At 63.3% G+C, this 22817-nt stretch overlaps 2 protein-coding genes across 4 annotated transcripts; one reads left to right on the plus strand and one right to left on the minus strand.

The window, feature by feature from the left end:
• Positions 1–472: 472 nt before the first annotated feature.
• On the minus strand, positions 473–15729 carry SEZ6 (seizure related 6 homolog). 2 transcript variants are annotated; one of them, XM_058037681.1, is made up of 17 exons: positions 15640–15729; positions 7225–7797; positions 7019–7152; positions 5970–6162; positions 5230–5415; positions 4987–5155; positions 4175–4341; positions 3897–4091; positions 3585–3723; positions 3311–3507; positions 3040–3234; positions 2768–2959; positions 2487–2684; positions 2352–2390; positions 2125–2245; positions 1943–2045; positions 473–1341 (listed from the first exon to the last, which is right to left on the minus strand). In XM_058037681.1, the coding sequence occupies exons 1-17, from the start codon at positions 15701–15703 to the stop codon at positions 1312–1314; spliced, it is 2895 nt and encodes a 964-aa protein (XP_057893664.1). In that variant the 5' UTR covers positions 15704–15729; the 3' UTR covers positions 473–1311. The 2 variants fall into 2 exon arrangements, with proteins under 2 accessions (XP_057893664.1, XP_057893663.1); XM_058037680.1 differs by having other exon boundaries at positions 473–1357.
• A 1392-nt stretch (positions 15730–17121) lies between these two features.
• On the plus strand, positions 17122–22710 carry PIPOX (pipecolic acid and sarcosine oxidase). 2 transcript variants are annotated; one of them, XM_058037694.1, is made up of 9 exons: positions 17122–17136; positions 20040–20141; positions 20446–20594; positions 20966–21167; positions 21270–21452; positions 21517–21669; positions 21736–21882; positions 21991–22066; positions 22161–22710. In XM_058037694.1, the coding sequence occupies exons 1-9, from the start codon at positions 17122–17124 to the stop codon at positions 22289–22291; spliced, it is 1158 nt and encodes a 385-aa protein (XP_057893677.1). In that variant the 3' UTR covers positions 22292–22710. The 2 variants fall into 2 exon arrangements, with proteins under 2 accessions (XP_057893677.1, XP_057893676.1); XM_058037693.1 differs by lacking the exon at positions 17122–17136 and having other exon boundaries at positions 20016–20141.
• The last annotated feature ends 107 nt before the right edge of the window (positions 22711–22817 follow it).

Consider the following 22817-nt stretch of genomic DNA (forward strand, 5'->3'; position numbering starts at 1 on the left):
CGGCGGCGGCGGCGGCGGACGGGGGCGGCGGGACGCACGCGGAGCCACTGCGCGTGCGCCGAGCGCCTCCCAGCGCTACCCCGCCCCGCCCCGCCCCTTCTCCGCCCTCTTCTCGCGCAGGCGCGTGGCGGCTGTCACGTTCCAGCGAGCGGGCGGGGCGGCGGGGACGTCAGTGACGTAACGGAGCGGGGCGGGGCGGCGGGACACGCGCGCGTCGGCAGGGGGCGCGCGGCGCGCGGCGTGCCGGGGTGGCGGGGCGCGGTCTCTGATTGTGACGTCACCCCCCCGGCACAGGCCACGCCTTTTAAAGCGGCAGTGCCCCCCCTCCCCGGAGAGCACGGGAGGGGCGTGCGGGGGTCGGGACGTCGCCGGGGTGGCGGTGAGGTGGGCTCAGGGCCCGCGCTCGGGGGGTGTGTGTGTAGATGTGTCCCCATTCCAAACTGCCCGGCCCCGCTGAGGAATACGCCATCGCTTCTTCTAAAACACCAGTTTTTATTAATGAAACAACCAAAAGATGGGGAGGGGGGCGGTGTCCCCTCCAGATCGAGGGGGCGGCGGGGGCCGGGGTCACCAGCCCGGGCGGGACGCGGCGGTGGGAGGGGGCACAGCCATGCCCGGTGCCCCTGCCCACCCCGTCACTCTGCGGTGCCGGGACGCGCGGGGGGGACACGCTGGTGGCGGAAGGGACCCCCCCGGTGAGGGCGAAGCAAGCGGGGGCCGGGGGGACACGCAGCATGCTGGGGACACGGGAGGGACACGTCCCTGCGTGGCGGCGGTGGGAGACACGGGGGGGACCAGCCCTGTGCTGGATGGGGGGCGAGGGCGGGAGGGGGGGGCACCCACATGGCCACCCTCGCCCCTCGCCCACCCCCCGGGGCTTTGTCCCCTCCCCGCTGCAGCCCCGGGGAGCCCTGTCCTTACCTGGGGGTCCCCACAGCGCTGCTCCCCCTGCCTGTGTCACTCCTCCGTCGCGGGGACTGCGGGGGCTGCTGTTTTCCCGCTGGGGGGACGGATGGGCAGGGTGGGGTCCGGGGACCCTCGCTGGCTCAGGGGCCGGGGGACAGGATGGGGACCCTCGCTGGCTCAGCCTCTCATGAGCCCGGTGCGGGGGGCTGGGTGACAGTGGGGCTCGGGCAGAGCCCTCGGGGGTCCGGGTGGGTCGGGGGTGGCAGGGGGGTGGCCGGTGCCCAGGTGGGTCCTGCCAAGCGCTCGGCTTGAGTCTCCTTGGGAGAGGTGCTCCCAGCCCGTGCCGGGGCCGGCGGGCACGGAGGGGAGGGGTGGCTGCAGCGCCCTGCTCCACGCTGCCCACACCTAGATGGACACCTCATATTCCCTCGTGTCCTGCAAAGAAAACAGACTGCAAGGGGTTGGACACAATGCAACGGGGTGCCCGGGACGGGGATAGGGCATCTCCCATCCCATAAGGAGCTGGGGGCACATCCCAGACTACAGAGAGCCCTGGGGATGCGCGTCCCATCTCAAACACGGGTCCTGGATCAGTGTCCATCCTGTCCATGATCCTTGGGTGGATATGCCAGAGTGTGTGTGTGGTCCCTGGATTGATTGATTAGTTCATTTCTGAACTAATGTGTGGTGCCTGGATGGATACCCCAGAGGGTGTGAATGGTCCCTAGATGGTTTCTGGACTAATGTGTGGTGCCTAGAGGGATATCCCACCCCGTATGTGGTCCCTGGATCGATGTTCCATCCTGTACATGGTCCCTAACTGTATGTCCATCCCTGAACAGCCCCTGGACAGATCCATCACCTCATGGGTGGTCTCTGGGTGCATCCCCTGTGCAGTTCCTGGATGGATGTCCTGTCTAATGGAACGCATGATCCCATCCCACACCTGTCCCAGCCCCTGGCACAGGTGGCCCATGCAGTGCAGGGTGCCCAGGGTGCCCAGCCCCACATCGGGGGTGTGGGGCCCGGTACTTACTCCTGTCTCGTAGGTGGGATTGTCAAAAGCCGACTCCACGGTGATGTGGTCGTAGGGGTGGGAGCCAGCCAGGGGCAGCTGCAGGGCTGGCTTCCCCTGGAGCCTGTGGGGAAAAGGGCAGCTGCGGTGGGCGCTGGGGAGGGGGCCGTGGGGTCTCTGGGGGTCACGGGGGGGCCACTCACTTGGAGAAGTAGAGATAAATGCCCCCGATGAGCAGGGCCACCACCAGCACGGGCAGGAAGACAGCGATGGCCACGTTGGTGCCCTCCAGCGTTGTCCCCGAGGGCACAGCCTTGGCCACAGCTGTGCGGGAGGGAGAATCGGGGCTCGCCCAGGGGACACCCCCCATCGGCCACAGCCCGGGTGCCCCTCAGCGCTCTCCGGCACCCCAAAACACCCTCGCCCTTACCATCCAGGTTGCGGTTGCTGTAAAACTCATCGTAGGAGGCTGCGGGAGGCGGAAGAGAGAAACCAACAGCAGGGGTGAGAAGTGGGGCGCCGAGCGGAGCCGGCGGGGTGCTGGGGTGGGGAGGGCTCGTCTCACCCGCCTTGCAGATGGGAGGGGAGCCGCTCCAGCGTGAGGGGTGCCCGGGCAGGCAGCGCAGGCTGCTCTCGCCCAGCAGCGCCCGGCCGGCCGTGCAGGAGAAGTGCAGCGTGGCTCCCGCCGGGTACAGCCGCCGCTCCGGGCTCTGCCGCCCGCCCGCCGGCACGCCGGGGTTGTGGCAGGGCTCGTAGGTCTCGGCTGCGAGGCAGTGGGGCGGTGGCGTCAGCAATCGCCATCGGATGGCTCGGGAGGTAGGCCCGAGGAGGGGACGCCCAACTCACGGATGCACTTGGGGAGGCGGTCACTCCACTTGGGTCCCCCCGCGGCGCGGTCGTGGCAGGTGAGGGTCCCGGCGCCCGCCAGGACGTAGCCCTTGTCACAGACGTACTGCACGGTGGCTCCCACCGGGAATTTGGGGTTGGAGACCACCCTGCGGCTGTGCTCAGCATCGCCAGGGTCCCGGCAGGTTGTCACTGCAGGCAGGAGTGACCAGTGGTGACGGTGGCTGGGGATGGGCCGCAGGGCAGGGGGGTCACTGGCGGGCACCACTCACCCCGCTCGCAGGAGGGCAGGTCACCGCTCCACGTCAGGTCCCAGTGGCACATCAGGAGGTCAGTGCCAGTCAGCTGGAAGCCGGGGTAGCAATGGAATGTCACCACAGTGCCATGGAGAAGCTCTGGCTGTGAGGACGTCTTCCAGCCATTGGCAATGTCCGGCAGCTCAGGGCAGGTGTCGTTACGGGGAACCTCTGTGGGCACGGAAGGCTGAGCAGGGCAGTGGGGGCACTGCGGGCACTGGGGGCACTGTCCTGCCATGGGCCTCACCGGAGAAGTGGATGACAAAGCCCTGCCGGTAGGCAAAGGCCCCGGCGCCAGGGTCAGACTGGAACTGCACGGTGACATCGGCGGTGGACGCGTAGAGCTTGAAGCGGCCGCGGGCGCCCGTGTACTGGCCCAGGATGCGCGCCGTCAGGTCGTCCCCGTCATAGAAGGTCAGCATGTCCCCCGAGCCCAGCCGCAGCCTGGGGCAGTGGGGCTGTGAGGGCAGGGAGGGCACAGATCCGCCATCCCACCATCCCCATCCCATCCCAGCACTCACACACGGACGTCCAGCATGATGCGCTTGTCCTCCTCCACGTGCAGCCCCCAGATGCAGTCCTGGCCTTTGCCGTACGCCTCTGGCCAGTTGGGTGACAGCACCACTCCAGCTGTGTCCGTCAGCTCCCCGCTGCACACCGCTGTGGGCACACACCGGGCTTGGTACTGCCATGGGGCACCCACCCACTCCAGCATCCCACACCCAGCACCCACCATGTCCCCCAGCTCCATCACACTCAACAGCACAGTGGCTGCAGTATCCCTCATGCCCCATCCACAGCACCCCCCGGCACCCTCCAGCACCAGCACCCACCACGGCACGCTGGCTCTGTCTCATTCCACTGCGGGTCATTGGGGTCGACGCACTCAATGATGGTGGAGCCCTGCTCCAGCGTGTAGCCAGGGTCGCAGCTGAACTCCACCGTGGTGCCCACGGGGTACCGGGGATCGCTGGCCGTGAAGTTCCCATACTTGACATAGGGCTCGTAACAATGCCCCTGCTCGAAGGCTGCGGGCACAGGGGCAAAGGTCTGTGGGGGCCGGGTGGGCACAGGGATATTGGGGTCATCCGCTGCGCCCCTGGCCCCATACCCTCATAGCGCAGCGCCATGCCCGCCGCGGCCCCGCTGCTGTCGGTGGTGAGCTCCACAAAGAAGTGGCGGCCAGTGCTGAGCAGCCCTTCGATGGGCAGGTACTCCACCTCGTAGGAGTCGTACACCGGCGGGGCCTCCACGTTGTTGCCGTTGCGGATGATGAGCCTGCCAAGGCATGACAAGGGCAGGGAGCATTGCTGGCCACGGCCAACAGCAGCCATGCTTGGACACGGATGGTAGCCTTTAACCCCAGCCATTTCCAAAAGCACCATCCTTGGGCATGGCCAGAGGTTATCTTCCTTGAATATGGCCAACAGCACTATCCTTGACCATGGCCAATGGCCAAAGGTAGCCACACTTGGCCATGGCATGCAACAGCCATCCTTAAATATGACTAAGGGCACCCAACCACGGCAGATCCCATCCTTGGATATGGCCAATGGCACCTGTCCTTGACAATGGCCAAAGGTAGCCACACTTGGCCATGGTGAACAACGCCCATCCTTAAATACGACTAATGGCACCCATCCATGGCAGATGCCATCCTTGACCATGGCCAATAGCCAAAGGCAGCCACACCTGTCCTTGACCATGGCCAATGGCCAAAGTTAGTCACACTTAGCCATGGCAAGCTACACCCATCCTTAAATATGACTAATGTCACCCCTCCATGGCAGATCCCATCCTTGGATATGGCCAATGGCACCCATCCTTGGACATTGCCAAGACCACTCATCCTTTTAACACAGCCCCGTGAAGGGCTGCCCCAGAGTGCCCTCAGACCCCTGCCCCCCCAAGTTTGAGCCAAACCTGTCATCGTCCTCTGCCAGTGACACCTTCTCGAAGTGGAGGTGCAGGCGGTGCCCGTCCGGCGCTTCCAGCAGCCAGTGGCACGTCAGGTTGTTGCTGTAGTTCCCGGGAAAGCCGGGTGACACAATGCGTCCCACGGTGGCGTTACGCACCACCCCGCCACACGCCGCTGCGGGAGAGGCGCCGTCAGTGGGTGACAGTGCCACGCCAGCTGCCCCGTGTCCCCGAGCTGCTGGTGCTCACCGAGGCAGACGGGCTCGCGGGCGCTCCAGAAGGGGCGGGTGGCGTTGCGGCAGACGAGCCGGCGGGCGCCCTGCAGCTGGTACCCCGTGGAGCAGCGGAAACGGGCGTCCCCACCGGGGTGCAGGCTGCTCACCGAGACCTCCCCGAAAGCCGGCCGTGCCGGGAAGGGGCAGCTCAGCAGGTAGGCTGGAGGTAAGTGGTGCTGTTAGCAAGGTTGAGGAGCGATGGACACCCACCAGAATCCAAAAACTGCCTCCCCAGAGCCCTGGAAATGCCTGGGTGTGGCAGGGCTCAAGTGACACAGTGCTTATGGATGCTGAGAATTAAGCTCAATGAATCCATAACTGCTCAGGCCAATTAGCTCTCCATGAGCATTCCTCACTGTGAGAGTCTGTTGTATCTACATTTTGTAGCTATATCCCCCTCTTTCTCTCTCTCTCTTTTCTCTCTCTTTCTCTATTTTTTCTCTCTATCGCATTTTGCTGTGGTCATTCAATAAAGGTACATTTGTTTTGATTATCACTGTGAATCCCCTGCGCTGTGCCAGTTCTTTTTGCACCCTGAGATCAATCCACGAACCATCACGAAACCCGTTCATAAGGACGGATCGTGACACTCACCTAATCAGTGCCTGCTTAAAACTCAGATAAACTCCCGGTGCATCACCACAATCCAAATTAGCACCACGCTGGCAGGGCAGGGAAGCTCCCAGAGGGTACAGAGGGCTCTGAGCCCCGTACCTTGGTAGTGGAAGTGGTAGGAGCCGGGGCTGGGGGGCCGGGGGCTCTGGAAGCGGAGGGTGAGGAGGTTGGCAGGGCTGCGGATGACCTGGCCCCGCAGCAGGAAGGACTCGTTGGCCAGCAGGTTGGGCTCCAGCCCTCCCGCGCTCTCCACCGTCAGCGTCTCCCCTTCTGCCAGGCTGATGTTCTCTACCTGCACGGGACACAGGTGTCACCACTTCAGCATCACCCGGCACCTGGCTGGCAGCTGGCCCTTGAGTGGCTTCTCTGCGGTCGATAGCCCGCTGGAGCTTGTCTGCGCAGGGCAGCACCTTTCAAACATGGTTAGCAGGGCCATAAATCATCCCCCACGCCAAGAGCAGCAGGGCCTGGCTCTGCCAGAGCACCACAGCACAGCCAGGCCCAAGCTGGCAGCCTTGCAGCCAGCCAGCCTCGCCCTCCGGAGCAATTTGCTATTAATGATGCTAATTAAGCCGTGCTGCATGGTGAGGAGCAGCAGCAGCACTGGTGAGTGTGGGCTGCTGGAGCAGGGCTGGTGGTGGAGTTGCTGCCTCTGGCTCACCACCAGCTTTCCACAAGCCCTGTGGTGGCCTCAGCAGAGATGGGGACACTGATGGGAGCAGCACAAGGGCTCAGCACAGCAGGGTTTGCTGTCAGCCTCTGCTCCTGGCAGATGGGTGCTGGGTGTTCCTGGCCCTGCAGCACAGCACGGCACCTGCTGGCACTGCTTACACCTTCTCCATTAGGGCCTCGTTAATTAAATCTCACAGCACTTCTTTGTGATGGGTGCCAGGCACAGCAGCTGGTGGGCACAGAGCATCCTGGGGCATCCCAGCAGCTCGTGTACCCACATCCCTGTGCCAGGAGGGTAGGCAATGTCCTGAGCCAGCTCTCTTGGCTTGCAGACACAGGCATGGGGACAAGAACAGGGACAAGACCATGTGTTTGCTGCACCCTGCACAGACACACAGCTGTGCACAGAGTAGGGGACATGCCACACCTGTCTGCAGGCACTTCCCACCCTGGCCCACCCTCAGCCCTCAGCTCACCTTGAGCTCCACACCATAGCCAGGGTAGACAGAGATGGTGTAGGTGCAGTCCAGGCTGCCATCATAGGGGACACCAGCTGGCTCTGGGGACACCAGCCAGCCCTCGGGACCCGCCAGCGTCCGGTTGCAGGGAGCTGGTGACAGAAGAAACCCCAGATTATCCTCACTCCACCCTGGTTCCACCCAGCTCCCTCCCTGGCGCTCACCTGGCCCCTGCAGCGTGGTGACGGTGGTGGTGGTGATGGTGGACGTGGTGGTGGTCCCCTCCTCATCCCCAGGCACCGCAGTGGCCCCGGCATGGGGTGCCAGGGATGTGCTGGGCGTGGTGGGCGCTGGGCTGGGGGATGCCGTGCTTGACTCTGGCACCCCAGAGGGGGACCACGAGGGGTCTGCGCTTGGCACAGCCCCCCACGCCTCCCCCCATGGCCCGGGGCGCCCCGCTGGCGTGGTCAGGGGGTCGGTGGGGAAGGCGGGCCGGGGCAGGGCAGGGGTGCGGGGGGATGGCTCGGGTTCTGGGGGTCCGGGGGCTGGCTGGAGGGCACCACCGGGGAGGAGGGGGCCGGCCCCAGCGGGCAGGAAGGGCGCCTGGGCCAGGTAGTCCTTCTTGAGGAAGGCTTCGTGCAGCAGGTCCTCCAGCAGCGGGTGGTGGTTGAGGATCTTGAGCGTGGGCGCGGTGCTCACAAAGCGAGCCTCGGCCTCCCGCTCCGCCGCCTCCGTGGGCAGCGCCGTCGGCTCCACCTCAGCGCTGTCCCCGGCCTTCCTCGCCAGCCCGTTGAAGCCTGGAGGGAGGAAAGGGTGCGGGATGCTGGGGAACCTGGGGGCTGATGCTGTGCTGGGGACTGAGAGGGAACGGGAGCCCGGTGATGCACCAGGGGGTGATGCTTCATCACAGACCAGCACTGTGCCCTCAGTGGCACCCAGAGCAGAGCCTGGACGTGGACTGTGCTGTACCAGGTGTGGATGCAGCTCTGGGGAGTGCCACAGACCTGTGCTGCACTGGGGACCAACCCTGCTGCTCCAAGGGCTGGCGCTTCCCCGCACCCCAATATTCCCCCAAAACCATGATGGCAAACAAGTGCATCACCCACACACAGCGGGACTGTGATACCTTCTTCCCAGCATACCCTTCACTGGGGCAGCCCTAGCAATTAACCCCCAGCTAATTAATGCACATCTGCACTTGTACCACGTGAAGGGGCACCCACTCCGCCTGTGAGCCAGCCCGGCTGGGGACAGCCCTGGCTCTGGGTGTCCCTGATATCTCAGATTATCCTTCACCACAGAGGTGGCCATCCCATGCCAAGGTTCTCCTGGGTGTGCTGGGAAGAAGGTATCACAGTCCCAGGGTGCAGACATGCAGGTGATCACCATGACTGCCGTGCCTGGACACTTGCACCCCTCTCCATGATGCCAGAGAGCTCATCTTCCTCCCAGCCAGGCTGTCCCTGTCCCCAGGCAGTGTGAGGCTGCAGGGAACCCCCAATCCCATCGATGCTCCCCCCTCTCCCACCCACAGCCTCAGGGATTCCCCTGCCACAGCCCCATGACCCTGCCAGGCATTGGCCCCTGAGCAAATCCCCAGCACGCCCAGCCCAGCAGCTTACGGCCTCTAGACCAAAAATAAAAGAATTTAATCAGCCCTAATGAGTCACCCAGCATCTCCCGCTCCTGGATCCGGCACAGCACTGTGCCCTCTCGCTAGGCACAGCTCAATGCCATGGCAGAGGGGGTGCCAGGGTGACACCCAGCATCCCTCTGGGGCCATGGGGGTGACACCCAGCATCCCTCCAAGGCCACAGGGGTGCCATGGTGACACCCAAGCATCCCTCCGAGGGCATGGGGGTGCCATGGTGACACCCAGCATCCCTCCGAGGCCACGGCAGCGTGGGCACGTCTCTCCGCCGTGCACAGGCACTGATGACACGATACTGCCAATTACCGGCTAATTATCCCTATCCGTAGCAGGGCAGGGCCCCGCGAAGATTAATTACTCCGCGAATGCTGCTTTTAAGGGACTATTAAGAGACATTATCTTGGGTGTGCAGCGTAGTGGGGAGCTGCTGGGTGCTGGCAGGCGTCCTCACACCGCTGCCACCCACCCCTTGTCCCCAGCATCCCCCTGTCATCGTACAGGGACGGTGACAATGCCCTGGGCATGGAGGCACAGCAGGGACACCTGCCCACACCAGCTCCAAGGGGTTTGCTTGCCCCCCAGCAAGGCCAGAATTATATTTTAATGGGATCCGTTTATTAGGACATAAAAGTTAATGAGTTTATACTGAAGGGCGCCAAAATCTCCGTTGTGCTTTAATGGCAGATTAGTGCTCAGGGCTGGGCCCTGCACCACCACCACTGCCCTGAGTGGTGAAGGATGGGCTGGAGATGCCCACACAGCCCCCTGGACACTCCTGTCCATCAGCATCTCACCTGCCCGGGGTGCTGGGGGGCACAGAGGGCCCCATGGAGGTCACTGGCTAAGGGCAGGCCTCCCAGCAAGGATCCTACAGCAGCTTCCATCTGGACACTGAGCACGCTGTGCTGGGCACTCCTGGGGATGCCAGGGCTCTGTGTGGGGCTCTGGGTGCCACAGGATGCTCAGGCACTGCCCTGGGCTCTGGGTGCCACAGGATGCTCAGGCACTGCCCTGGGCTCTGGGTGGGGCCCTGGGTGCCACAGGATGCTCAGGCACTGCCCTGAGCTCTGGGTACCACAGGATGCTCTTGGCACAGGGGATGCTGGGCACTCCTGTCCCTCTGGGGATGCAGGATGCCCAGCACACCGTGGGAAGGCAGGGGGTGCCCAGCTGCTGCCACCCTTGCCCCGTGAACTCCACAGAATTACATCCTCCACCTCCACAGATGTCCCTAAGCAGCTTATCTCCAGTGCCACAGCTATGTCCCTCCCATGTCCCCAAGGTGACCAGGCACTGCTGACGTGGGCCTGGCCACCCAGCACAGTCCCCTGCGGGCCCTGGCAGCCAGCAGGGACCCCGCTGAACTCGGGGTGAGCAGAGGGGCTGCCAAACCCCCAGCAGCCCCCAACCTGAGGGGTAACTCGGCGTGCTGGCCACGGACACAGCCGGGATGGGCTCCTAATCCCTCCCGCTGGCTTTGGGGGGTGGGAGTTTATTAACAGCAGCCGGGAGATGCCAGAGACTAATCCGGCTGCGGCGGCGGCGGGCGGGGCCCCGGCGGGGATCGGGGATCGATGCCGCCTGCTGTCACCGATAAATAAATAAGGCGGCACGCGGCCGCCCAGGGAGCCCCGATCGATGCTGCCCGCCAAGACAGCAATGCCACCGCGCCCGGCTCGGGGAGGGGACAGGCCAGCGCCCTCGGTGGCCCCAGCAGCACCGCAGCGCCGTTCCGTGCCTCAGTTTCCCCACCCGCAGGAGGGGGCAGCGGGAGGCGCAGGCGGGCCCAGGGTGAGGGCAAGGGGTGGGCCTCACAAGATTCTAGGTTTATTTTCTAATTTAAAATCCAATCTGGCTTTGCCCCCATGGTCAGGGCCTGCAGCTGTGATGAATGAGCTGTCAGGCAGCCGACACCACGCTCCTGCACCCACCCACAGCATCCCCATGCCACGGCCCACAGCCCCCTGAGCCACCCCCAGCCTCCACAACAGGAACGGGAGAGGGAACACATCTTATTGATGCCAGACCCCTACCCTATCCCCACAGCCTCCAACCCCCTGAACCACCTCCAGCTTCCACAACAGGAACAGGAAAGGGAACACACCTTATTGATGTCAGATCCCTACCCTGTCCCCACAACCTCCCCATCCCATGGCCCACAGCCCCCTGAACCACCCCAGCCTCCACAACGGGAGAGGGAACACACCTTATTGATGCCAGATCCCAACCCTATCCCCACAGCCTCCCCATCCCACGGCCCACAGCCACCTGAACCACCCCCAGCCTACAAAATGGGAACAGGAGAGGGAACACACCTTACTGATGCCAGATCCCAACCCTATCCCCACAGCCTCCCTGTCCCATGGCCTCCAACTCCCTGAACCACCTCCAGCCTCCACAACAGGAACAGGAGAGGGAACCCACCTTACTGATGCCAGATACCCACCTGCCCTGGCAGGGAGCAGGGCTTGCTCCCAGGTGTGAGTGCAGCGTGGGCAGGAGCAGGCAGGGAATGCAGGTGGGTGCAGGTGGTGGGTGGGCAGGTGTAGGCAGCGAGGGAATTCAGGCATTGTCTGCATGCAGGCAGGGCTGGGTGGGTGCAGGTGTGGGTGGGTGGGTGGGTGGATGCGGGCAGGGGCACACAGATGGTGTGAGGGTGAAGGCAGGGGCAGGACTGTGCAGCCAGCTCCTCTGCCACCAGCTGTCACCACAGACAAACCACTGGCACCCAGCATGGCAAGCTGGCACCGATGCTGCCATCCACATCCTGCCACCCCACGGCCACGCTGGCACCACCGGTGACCCCAGCTGCCCACGGCCGAGCTGAGCCTGTCGGAGCAGCTGGAGCAGGGACCCCAGGGGCTGCCCCGTGCCCGGGGCCGCTGCGGGCGGGTGCGGCCGCCAGCCCTGGCAGCTACCGGAGGAGCTCGGCTTTAATATTCATGGCAGCGCTGGCGGGGAAGCATTTGACCTTGTATGTTTTGCAATTCTCCTTGAATTGAACAGTCATTTACCCGCTGACACATGTCACATCACCGCAACCGGCTCCCTGGAGCATCGCGGCGGCCGAGCCCGGCTGGCACACAGAGCACCCCCGTGTGCCCAGCGGGCAGCTGGGTGCCCATCCCCAGGGCTCTCCTCCCTTCCCAGCGGTGCCAACAATGCCCTCGTCCCCTCCTGGCCACCCACAGCCCGTGTAATCCCCCTTCCCCATTCTCCCTGCGGAGCTAATGGGTTTCTACAGCAATTTCCCTGCGTGGCAGCAGCGGTGATAAATTGTGTGTCTGCTGCTATTTCAGACCCGAGCGCTGTGCGGTGCCATGTCCCCCCTCCCTGGGCTCACAGCACCTAAATCAGCCCCTCCTCCAGTATTTCCAGCGATGGATACCCCACTGCTGGGCAGCACCCGCTCTGTGCCACCCCACTCTGGCTATAATGTAGGTGCCAGGCCCCCATGGGGCTCTGTGCAAAATCTGGTCTTCATCTCCCCCAGGACCCAGCACAGCTCACCCCTGTGTGGGGGCAGAGGGGCACCCATCCCTCGGGGCACCCCTGGGTGCTGGGGGTGCCTGCCCAGCGTGGGCAGGAGGCAGGCAGGGTGAGCAGGGCCACGCTGCCCACCCAGCTGCCGTCTCCGCCCACTGCCAGAGACAGTAATTGAAATCGGTTGCGGGAGGCGAGCGAGAGCTGCTTGTCGGGCTCGGCGCTGGGCTGCTCAGCCATGTCACACTTCCTGCAGGCACCATCCCTCGCCTCCCATCGCCGCCTGCTCCTGCCACAGCCGGCGCTCCAGCTGCCCCCACGGCTCCTCAGCCAGCCCCACATCCTGCCCGAGCCCTGCTTTCCCGACAGGATGGACCAGCCAGTCCTGGAAGCCACTCAGGGCTGATCTCACAGCCAACACTGCCCCTTGCTGCCACCACCCAGGGTATGTGGGGACAACCAGAGCCTGCCCTGCCCAAGCATCACCTCGCTCATGGCCCACCGCTGGCTGATCTGGCATTTCAAGCACCTCTCTCCATTTTCACAGGGTCAGAGCAGCGCTCTTGCAGCTGATTAATATTTGATCCCTTCAGCGCAGCTCGTTACTGCATTTAAATTATATATGTAATAATTCCTACTGGCAGAGCGAGCGTGCAGGCTGGCTCCTGCTGCCTCTCCCGCAGGCTGGGGGCCGAGCACATCCCCAGCCTTGGCCAGTGGGACCCCCTGGCACCTCGGAGGATGGCATGATCAGTGCCAGGTCTCAGCACAGGGCAGGCTGGCAGCAGGCCAGGCAGATAGAGCCATCCCCAGCTGCCTCTGAGGGGCACAGGCAGCCCCTTCACCCACCCGAGGTTGCTCAGTGTGGGAGCAGTGCTGGCCCTCCGGTTGTCCCCATGTCCCCAGCAGCAGGAGGAAGGGATGCTGCCACTCCCGAGCTCCTGCCTGCGACTGGAGGGAATCCATTACCTCCCTGGTTATAGGCAGCTTTCAGAGGCAATCTTTCAATTGTGCACATTTAAAGAATTGATTGGAGGCGAAATTATCCTCTCCCGTCAGAGCCGCTGGAGACACAACTTCATCCACCTCCCCTGGGGGCTCTTGGTGCTCCCAGGGGGCCCCACGGCCAGGTCAGCCTCAGCCCCCACCCCAGCAGGGAGTGACAGCCCCAGGAGCCCCGTGCCAGCCTGGGGGTCCCACCAGCAGCACAGAAAGGGATGGGGGCTCTGCTGCTCCAAACCAGGCCTGGGGGTGCCCTTGTCCTGCCCTTGCCCGAGGTTTTTTGCCCCCCATTTGCCCCAGGCTCCCCCTGCTCTGCTCCAGCCCTGCCTGGCCCAGCACCCTGAGATGAATCCATGCCCAGCACTGCAAAGCCAGGGGCCATCCCTGCAGCAGCCAGGCTCGGGCAGCGCTGGGGGAGCCTGGCTCAGCCTGCGCCCCACATCCCCCCGGGACAGCCCTGCCCTCCCGCTCCCTGGCTTAAGAGCATTATCCAGATAATCCTGGCCTGGCGGCACGGCAGCGCGGCGCTGACGAACTCCTGGGAGGCACGCAGGGCACGAGCACACGCGCTGTGTGCAATTACCGGAGCGGGCACCCGCCCCCTTCCCCAGCCCCCTCCCCACACCGAGACCCCCAGGTGCCCCCCAAATACCTCACCCCATGGGCACGGTGCAGCTGGCTGATGCTGGATGTTCTGGCACAGCTCTTGGGGGCATGGCCAGGCCCTGTGCCCCCTGTCACAGCCTGTGCTGTTTCCTAATGCCCCAGGCTGCCAGGACCCCAAATTACAAGGAGATCCCTCCAGCAAGGCTAAAATGACCCCCACAAAAAATTCCTGGCCTGCCATGGCTTTGGAGAGCTGGGGAGAAGGGCTGCAGTGGGGCAGGGTGGATGGAGCTGTGCCTGGCACCATTCCCCTCAGCTTCACCAGTGCCATGGGGTCCAGACCCCACTTTCTGCTGGGGCAAATCCCTGTGGACAGCAGGGGCTGGTGGTGCCCCACAACTGGGGCAGGAGAGAGACAGGATCAGACCCTGCACTGCCACCACTCAGACCATATCACAAAGCTCCCCAGCCTGGATGAGGGGTTCAAGACTCCCTGACCCCACGTCCCTCTGACCCACAGCTGATCCCCATCATGCACCAGCCCATCGATGCCAAGTCAAGGCCACGGTGACACTGAGCCTGGCACTGCTGCATGGAACCCCTGCGAGCCCTGCCTGATGGAGGATGGGGACTCTGAGGCACGAGCCACACAGGCAGCTCCCAGAACATGATGAGGGGACACAGGGTGGGCAGGACCCCACGGGTCCCAGCCCTGGGAAAAGCTCAGCACCTCCCAGGGCATCCCTACTTTTAAGGCTCTGGGAAATGCACATGCAGTGTTTAATTAACTTTATTGATATTCAGAAATTAGGGGACTGACTAGAGGTAATTGCTCATTAGAAATCATTAAACTGACACAGTAAGCACCAGCCTCCCCTGGGGGGAAATCTGCCCTGCTCAGCGCCCTGCTCCCAGGACAGACCCACCGACACGGACCCCCCATTCCAGTCCTGCCGCCCCCCAGCAGGGCAGGAGATGGGGGTGCCATGGCATTGCCCCACTTGCTGTCCCCATCCTCTGCCTCCCCCAAGGAGGAAGGCTGTGGCAGCAGCCCCAGGCGGCGGGGCGAGCTGGGAATAGCAGCGGGCGCAGGGCCACGGCGCCCTTCCCCGCCTGGGCTCCGCCGCCAGATGGGAGTTTATGTAACTCCCCGCACGGCTGCTGCCTGCAGCCGGTGCCCACATCCCGCATCCCACCGGGGCTGGACCACGACCCGCCCATCGCCCCATGCCTGGCCACGCCGCTGCGGGGCACCCCAACCCCTGACAGAGCTCCCCAAGACCTGGAAGGTCCCCAGTCCTATTTTTGGGGCAGCGGAGCCACGAGGCACCGAGACTGCTGTGCCCCACGGGTGGCAGGGACAAGGAGCCGAGCTGGGTGTTGGCTGCTCTCCTTGGCAAACCAGCACAGCGTGTCCCCAGTGTCCCTCACGGAGCTGGAGGGTCACCCCAACAGGGAAAAGAGGGGGAAAGAACCAAACGCCCCCGGTGCCCCCCACCCGGCGGCGGGGACCGCACGGAGGGACCGGCTCACGGCACAGGCAGCCCGAGGCGGCGGCTCGAAGGACTCGGTGCCCGCGGTTCCGCCGTGCCTGCCCAGCCCCCGGTGCGGCGGTAACACCGGCAGAGGGGCTGCCGCCGGAGCCTGCCGGGGGCGGCGTTGCACCAGCCCGGCTGCAAAGCGCCGTGCGCGTCCCCGGAGGGGCGAATAACGGGCAGGCGGGGTGGGGGGGATTCTCGGTTCAGCGGGGGGAAAACGGGGAGCGTCCCCTCCGCACCGGGGGGCGAGCGCGAGTTGGCAAAGTTTGCCGGAGACGGAGGCGGGCTGCGGCCGCCCGGTAGCGCGGGGTGCTCGGTGCGCACGGCGGGGACGAGCCGGGGGGTCGGCGGGCGCTTACCGTGTGCCGGGGCGCGGAGCAGCGCGGCGAGGAGCGGCAGGAGCAGCGCGGGCGGCGGGCCCATGGCCGGCGGCGGCGGTCAGCACCGCGGACAGCTCCGCTGCGGGCGCGGCGGCGGCGGCGGCGCCCCGAGCGGCGCCCGCCGATACCGGGGACGGCGGAGGGGGGGGGGGCCGTAATGCTCCGAGCGCGGCGCACGCCAATCCAAGCACCGGGGGGGCTCTCCCCGCCTCCCTCGCAGCCCCCCCTCGCCGTAATGCTCCGAGCGCGGCGCACACCCGGTGATACCGGGGATGTGCGGAGCTGGCGGGGGCTCTGCCCGCCTCCCCCTCGATTCCCCCCTCCGTAACGCTCCGAGCTCGCCAATCCCAGGGACAGGGCGGGGGGCCGGCCGTGATGGTGGAAGGGGGGCGCTCGCTAATTCCAGGGATGGAGGGGGGGCTGCCCCCACCCACCCCCGGCCGTAACTCTCCGAGCGAGGCGCCCTCCAATCCCGCAGGCTGGAGAGGGGGGGCTCCTCCCTGCTACCCCACCCCCACGCCGTAACTCTCCGAGTGCGGCGCCCGCTAAAGCTGGCGATGAAGGCTGGGGGAGGGGGACCGCCTGACCCCCCCTTCCCCCCCGAACCCCGGCAAACCTTCGCCGTGGGAGCCACCGAGGGCTGTGGGAAAGGTGCTCGGTGCCCAGCTCACCATATCCTGCCTCCCCACCCTACAGAACCCTCACCACAGCCACCTCCCTTCCCCCAGCCTCCTCTTCCCCATCCCTAAATAGCCCAAATGAGGGCTGGGCTCATCATCCTCCAAGCAGAGACACCTGGACCCGGAGCAGCACAGAGAGGGGCCGGTGTTCTTTGTGGCGGGGTTCCGAGAGCCCCTCCCCAGCCCCCTGCCTCGGGCTCCCGGAGGGCAGCAAGCCCTGCAGTGGGCAGATGGTGCTGGCACCGGCACCGAGCAGCTCCGTGTTGGCTGATGGACGGCTCTTGCGGGTGTTAAAAATATATTAAAATTAGAAAAAAAAAAAAAATCTCTTTGTTTAATAACCCCCTCCCCACCCCTCCAAAAGCCCAGATGGCTTTGCCTCGCTGGATCCCCCGCAGCCCGGCCAGCCCCGCTGCACACACAGCCCACGCACCCCGCTCCGCTGGGGGGTTAATTCTAATCCCAGGTCCTGCTTTGCATCATTCCTGCCACGGAGAATGGCACGGCTTGGCATGGGGAGCCGAGAGCAGCAGCCAGCCCCACGTCATGGGCTGAGTGCCACCAGCCCCGTGGCACTGTCTGCTGTGCCACCAGTCCCATGGCACTGTGTGCTGTGCCACCAGCCCCATGGCATTGCTGTGCCACCAGCCCCATGGCATTGCTCTGCCACCAGCCCCGTGGCACTGTGTGCTGTGCCACCAGCCCCATGGCATTGCTCTGCCACCAGCCCCATGGCATTGCTGTGCCACCAGCCCCATGGCACTGCTGTGCCACCAGCCCCATGGCACTGCCTGCTGTGCCACCAGCCCCATGGCATTGCTGTGCCCCCAGCCCCATGGCATTGCTGTGCCACCAGCCCCATGGCACTGTGTGCTGTGCCACCAGCCCCATGGCACTGCTGTGCCCCCAGCCCCATGGCATTGCTGTGCCACCAGCCCCATGGCACTGTGTGCTGTGCCACCAGCCCCATGGCACTGCTGTGCCACCACCCCCATGGCATTGCTGTGCCACCACCCCCATGGCATTGCTCTGCCATCAGCCCCATGGCACTGTCTGCTGTGCCCCCAGCCCCATGGCACTGTCTGCTGTGCCACCAGCCCCGTGGCACTGTGTGCTGTGCCACCAGCCCCGTGGCACTGCCTGCTGTGCCATTGTGCCCCCAGCCCCACGGCTGCAGTGGGAGCAGGGCTGGAAGTGGTGCTGGGATCCTCCTCATCCCGGGGGTGCCGCCGGCTCTTCTGCAAAGCACTTTCAGCTCTAAACCCAAAACTTTGATCCGCCAGTAGCGCCATCAATGTTTAATGCAGCAAAGGCCTGGTAGGGCTCGGAAGATGAGCATTTTGAGGCCAAATTGAAGTTTCTAATATTATGATATTCAAATAATTTTAATCTGCCTGATGCATCCCCAGGCATGTACCTGGACTGCTAATGAGGGGCTGCCTTCAGCCGCTGCTGCTTTTGACAGAAAACAAACAATTCTTTGCAGGTGCCATCAAAGGGTTGGGAATGGAGAGGTCTGGGGAGAAAATGGGGGCAAGCATGCATGGAGCCAGCGTTGCAGCTGGGAGAGAAGGATGCTGTGTTTGCCTCAGCTCCCTGGGGAAGAACATTGCTCCCTAATTCTTTATTAAGTGTTGGTTTGTACTTGGTGAAAAACGAGGCTGGCATAGATGGGTGGTGGGATTTTGGGAAACTTCTGTCCCACCATACAGTGGAAAAAGGGTGCAGTGGGTGCAGGGTCCAGTGCCCATCAAATTTCATCTGATCCTTGTCCATCAAATTTCATCTGATCCTTGTCCATCAAATTGCATCTGATCCTTGCCCTGATCCGGCCTTGGCCAAAGTTCCTTGTTCCCCACCTCCCCGGTGCCACGTGGATCTGAGCTAGGGCAGCTCCACAACCTGTGCCAGGCAGTTCCCCAAACCCCCATTTCCCCCTCCCCATGCCATTGCCAGCCCCAAATTCTCCCATCCATCCGCCCAGCCCACACAGGGAATATTCCATTTTTACTCAGCTCTCCTGACCCACACCAGCTGCTCAGGGAAATGGATTTCTTGCTGCCACAAGCATTGCTTCCAGTCAGTATAAATCCAGGTGAAGAGGACACAGCAGGGATGATGGAGACCTTGGTACAAGGCTGGGGGGACCCCTTAAAAATTCACCCTAAGGCAAACTGAGGTCCTGCAGCTGCTTTTTGGGCTTCGGGGGTGCAGATCTCCCTGATACCTGCATTCAGCCCTGGTTGGAGTCACCAGAACAAAAACAATGGCTGGAGGGGTCCCAGAGAGCCCTGGGGATGGTGATTTGCACCCCACCAAAGATCTCACCATCACTATAACCTCACGAGCGAGGCTTTTCCATCCGTTCCATTACCACGCCGCTAACAGGAGAGGAGTTCATTTCTACCATTTAACGTTTCACGGATAATTAATTATTCTTCATCTTTCCAGCAAAAAAAGGAAGAGCAAGCACAGGGGCTATTCAAAGCAAAAAAAAAAAAAAAAAAGTCAGCTGAAACCCAGGGAAATTGCTGAATTATTTGTAACATCAAAGGCGAGCGAGGATGTGCTGATTTAACGGGGCCCTGCGTGGTGCAGAGCCCTGGGCACGGTGGTGATGCTCAGGCTGGGATGCTCTCATTGCAGCAGTGGCCATGGGCAGTGGGGTGGATGAGGGGTCTGGGGGGACCCCAATCTCTGCCCGTGCTGCCCATCCTCTTGCTCTCACCTCCCCATCACTGTGAGCAGCCAGTTCTGCCTTTGCACCATGTTGGGGTGTCCCTGTGGCCTGGTGGGAGCCTCCAGTGCTCCCCAGTGCTTCATTCATCACCAGAGGCAAGTGGAAAATAAATAATGGTATTTAACATTTTGTAATAAAGACAATTAACCAGTAAATAATGCCTTTTACACCGCAGAAGCCAGAGTAAATTAATTCCCCTAATTAAGGGGAATGTCAGGCAGCACAGGGCAGTGGTGGCAGTGGGCAAAACTGGCAGCCCCTGCCTGTGTTATCCCCCACTCTGAGGCATTGTCCCCAAATCTCAGTCACACCCCAAAATTTTACAGATTTGCAAAATCCACCACGCTGCATCCTGGCAGCTCTGGTGAGCCCTAAATCACCCCTATCTCCCATTAAAAAAACAACAACAAAAGATGGCGACAAAATGGTTTATGGCTGCAATAAATTGTGCTGGAGGGAAAAAAAGCCCTGTTTGCCTGAAAGCAAGGGGGGGTTTCCCATTGGCACACAAATGGAAGCCCTGTGTCCCACCACAGCTGGAGCCAGCAGTGACCAGTGGAAAGGGGGAATTATTTGAAGTGGTTTTCCTTCACATCTGTGCCACCCTGGCCAGCTGAGCTGCCTGCCCTGCTGGGACCAGGTGTTGGTGTTGGTGTTGAAATGAGAATATTTGCTCCTGGCCAGCTGCAAGGGGCAGGAAGAGTGTGGCTCCTGTGTGCCCCCATGTCCCCACAGGAACTTGGGCAAGGCTCCACCACCCGCTCGGCTCGGCTGGACTCTGCCCCGTTCCTCCCCTTGGCCGGCTCCCAGCAGCCACAGAGACAGCAGGGGGGACGAGGACGGACACACAGACAGCAGCAGGGACGAGGACGGACACAGAGACAGCAGCAGGGACGAGGACGGACACACAGACAGCAGCGGGGACGAGGACGGACATGACTGCGCCAAGCCAGCCCCAGAAATCCGCCTACGATGTCATTGTCATCGGGGCCGGCATCCAGGGCTCTTTCACCGCCTCCCACCTGGCCCAGCGCCACCAGGACACTCTGCTGCTGGAGCAGGTACGGTGGCCCCATTCTGCCACCTCCCCATTCCCAACAGGCTGGGCCGGCTGCCTGCAGTCCTGGCTGCCCTCCACCGTGGCACGGAGCAGAGCTGCTGCTGGCACTGCAGTCCCCAGTGCCAGGACACCCTGTCCCTAATGCCACGACCCTCTTGTCCCCAGCACCCCGTTTCCTGCTTTTTCCCGGTGCCGTGGGTGACAGGGCAGGCCGTGTCCCCAAGGTGCCCTTTGCTGCTGGTTCACATGGTGGCACTGAGGGTGGCAGTGCCTGCGGTCACCCCCGTGTCCCCTCTGCCTCGCAGTTCCTCGTGCCCCACTCTCGGGGCAGCTCTCACGGGCAGAGCCGCATCATCCGCAGCGCCTACCCCCAGGAGTTCTATTCCCGCATGATGCCCGAATGCTTCCGCCTCTGGCAGCAGCTGGAGGCCGAGACCGGCACCACCCTCTACAGGTGATGGGGACAGGGACTGGGGGCGGTGACCTTCGGGTGGGATGCGGCTTCCTTGGCAGGCAGCTGCCAGCTCCTGGGAATTCATGGGGCTCCACGAAGGAAATGTCATTGAGTAAATGAACAACTAAATGATCCTCTGGTGTCGGTATCAGGGCTGATAACTCTTGCAATATCAGGGGGCAGAGTCCCCATGCACCTCACTCTGCCCTTGTTCCCTGCATCCCACTGCGTTGTGCCCCAGCACCAGGGTGCAGCACATCCCAAGCATCGCTGCTGTGCACCGTGCCTCAGTTTCCCCCGGGGGCAAAGCAAGCTGGGGGTCCCTGCGGGGAGGGGGAGCAGGGCGAGCTGACGGGACTGGTGGCACGCAGGCAGACGGGGCTGGTGCTGCTGGGGCCGCCGGGAGAGCCGGAGCTGGAGGCCTGCAGGAGGAACCTGGGTGTTGAGGAGGTGCTCGACGCCGCGGCGCTGTCCCGGCGCTTCCCCGGCTTCCAGATGCAGGCTGGGCAGGTGGCCGTGCTGGACAGCACCGCCGGGGTGCTCTTCGCCGACCGGGCACTGCGGGCAGTGCAGGTGGGTGCTGCAGAGGGGAGGGAATGCTCTGGGATGACACGGGATGCTTTGGGATGGAGGTCCCCTGGCTCGCAGCCACCTCTTGTCACCCTCCCCACCCAGGAGGTTTTCCGCCGACACGGGGGCACCCTGCGGGACGGGGAGAAGGTGCTGAGCATCCAGCCTGGGGCCACGGTCACCGTCACCACCACTGCTGGGGTGTACAAAGCCCCCCGGCTCATCATCACGGCTGGAGCCTGGACTGGTGCCTTCGTGGAACAGCTGGGTCTCCGCCTGCCACTGCAGGTAAAGGTTGGTGGCACGGGGGGTGGCAGAGGCATGGCCGGAGCTAACGGAGTGATGATTCCAGCCCCTGCGCATCAATGTCTGCTACTGGAGGGAGAAGCAGCCTGGGAGTGCTGGCCTGGGCAGTGTCAGCCCCTGCTTCTTGACCCTGGGGCTGAGCCAAGCCCCCCACGGCATCTACGGGCTGCCCTCCATTGAGTACCCAGGGATGATGAAGGTGAGCAGGGCACAGCTGAAGGGGGGGGATTCCCTAACCAGCCCGCCCTGAGCAGCTGTGCTCCAGGTGTGCCACCACCATGGCAGCCCCACCGACCCAGACAAGCGGGATCAGGCCCCCCGCTCTGACATCGCTCTTCTGAGCAGCTTCATCAGCAGCTACCTGCCCGGGCTGGAGAGCCAGCCTGCAGTGATGGAGACCTGCCTCTACACGGTGAGACCCTCCCCAGGGCACAGATCCAGGCATCCGGGGTCCTGAGCCTTCCCCCACCCCAAGGGGGACCCCAGCCTGTCCCCTCACCTTCACACCCTGGCTCCCCAGAACACTCCAGATGAAGATTTCATCCTGGACCGGCACCCCAAGTTCAGCAACATCGTCATTGGTGCTGGCTTCTCAGGTAGGGGAGGGCAGCCATGCCCCAGCCCAGCACCCCACAGCTGTCCAGGGTTATGGGGATGGCTGTGTCCCCACCTTCCCTCTCCTTCCCACAGGCCATGGGTTCAAGCTGGCGCCAGTGGTGGGGAAGTTGCTGTGTGAGCTGAGCCTGGGCGAGGAGCCATCCTACAACATGGCCCATTTTGCCATCACTCGTTTCCCTGGTGTGCTCGGGGCTGCACAGTAGCTGTGGGGCCCCAGAAGTGCCCCCATGGCATCACACTGGCCTGCAGCTGTGTCCCTGCATCCTGGTGTCCTCACACCCAGTACACCTCCATGTATCTCCATCTCCCTGCACCCTGGAGACTCCCAACATGCTGCATTCCTCCAACCCCACACCCCAGACACCCTGCATTGCCATGTCCCCATATTCCACCACCCAGCACCTCTCATCCTTTCTTCCCCACATCCCTGCACCCTGGTGCCCTGCCTGCCCACCTGGCAGCATCCAGCATCCCCCATGCCAGGCGGTGCCAAGCCATCTCTACCAAGCACCCACTCCTGGGGAACAAATTAAGAAGCTTTGTCAGCCTCATGAAGATGGAGCAGGAGCAGCGCGGAGAGACACACTCGCTTAGGAGTCAAGTTAAATGTTTTAATGTTAAATGTGCCATTTTATTATCATTAGATCGCTCCCACTTAATGAAAGCGCATTAGCGCAGCGTGGCTTTATGGCAGCGAGCACCGAGCTTGGCCCGCGTGCTTCCAAGAGA

This window comes from Melospiza georgiana, chromosome 19 (assembly GCF_028018845.1).
Source record: "Melospiza georgiana isolate bMelGeo1 chromosome 19, bMelGeo1.pri, whole genome shotgun sequence".
Classification (NCBI taxonomy): Eukaryota; Metazoa; Chordata; class Aves; order Passeriformes; family Passerellidae; genus Melospiza; species Melospiza georgiana.

Bases quoted from the DNA above. Each gene is read 5' to 3' on its own strand.
- SEZ6 (XM_058037680.1), bottom strand. From the start codon at position 15,703: ATGGGCCCGCCGCCCGCGCTGCTCCTGCCGCTCCTCGCCGCGCTGCTC. The intron at 7,798-15,639 runs GTAAGCGCCCGC...TCCTCCCTCCAG, and splicing joins GCTCCGCGCCCCGGCACACG to GCTTCAACGGGCTGGCGAGG. The intron at 3,235-3,310 runs GTGAGGCCCATG...CCGTGCCCACAG, and splicing joins CTTTGTCATCCACTTCTCCG to AGGTTCCCCGTAACGACACC.
- PIPOX (XM_058037693.1), top strand. From the start codon at position 20,016: ATGACTGCGCCAAGCCAGCCCCAGAAATCCGCCTACGATGTCATTGTC. The intron at 20,595-20,965 runs GTGATGGGGACA...GGTGGCACGCAG, and splicing joins ACCGGCACCACCCTCTACAG to GCAGACGGGGCTGGTGCTGC. The intron at 21,883-21,990 runs GTGAGACCCTCC...CTGGCTCCCCAG, and splicing joins TGGAGACCTGCCTCTACACG to AACACTCCAGATGAAGATTT.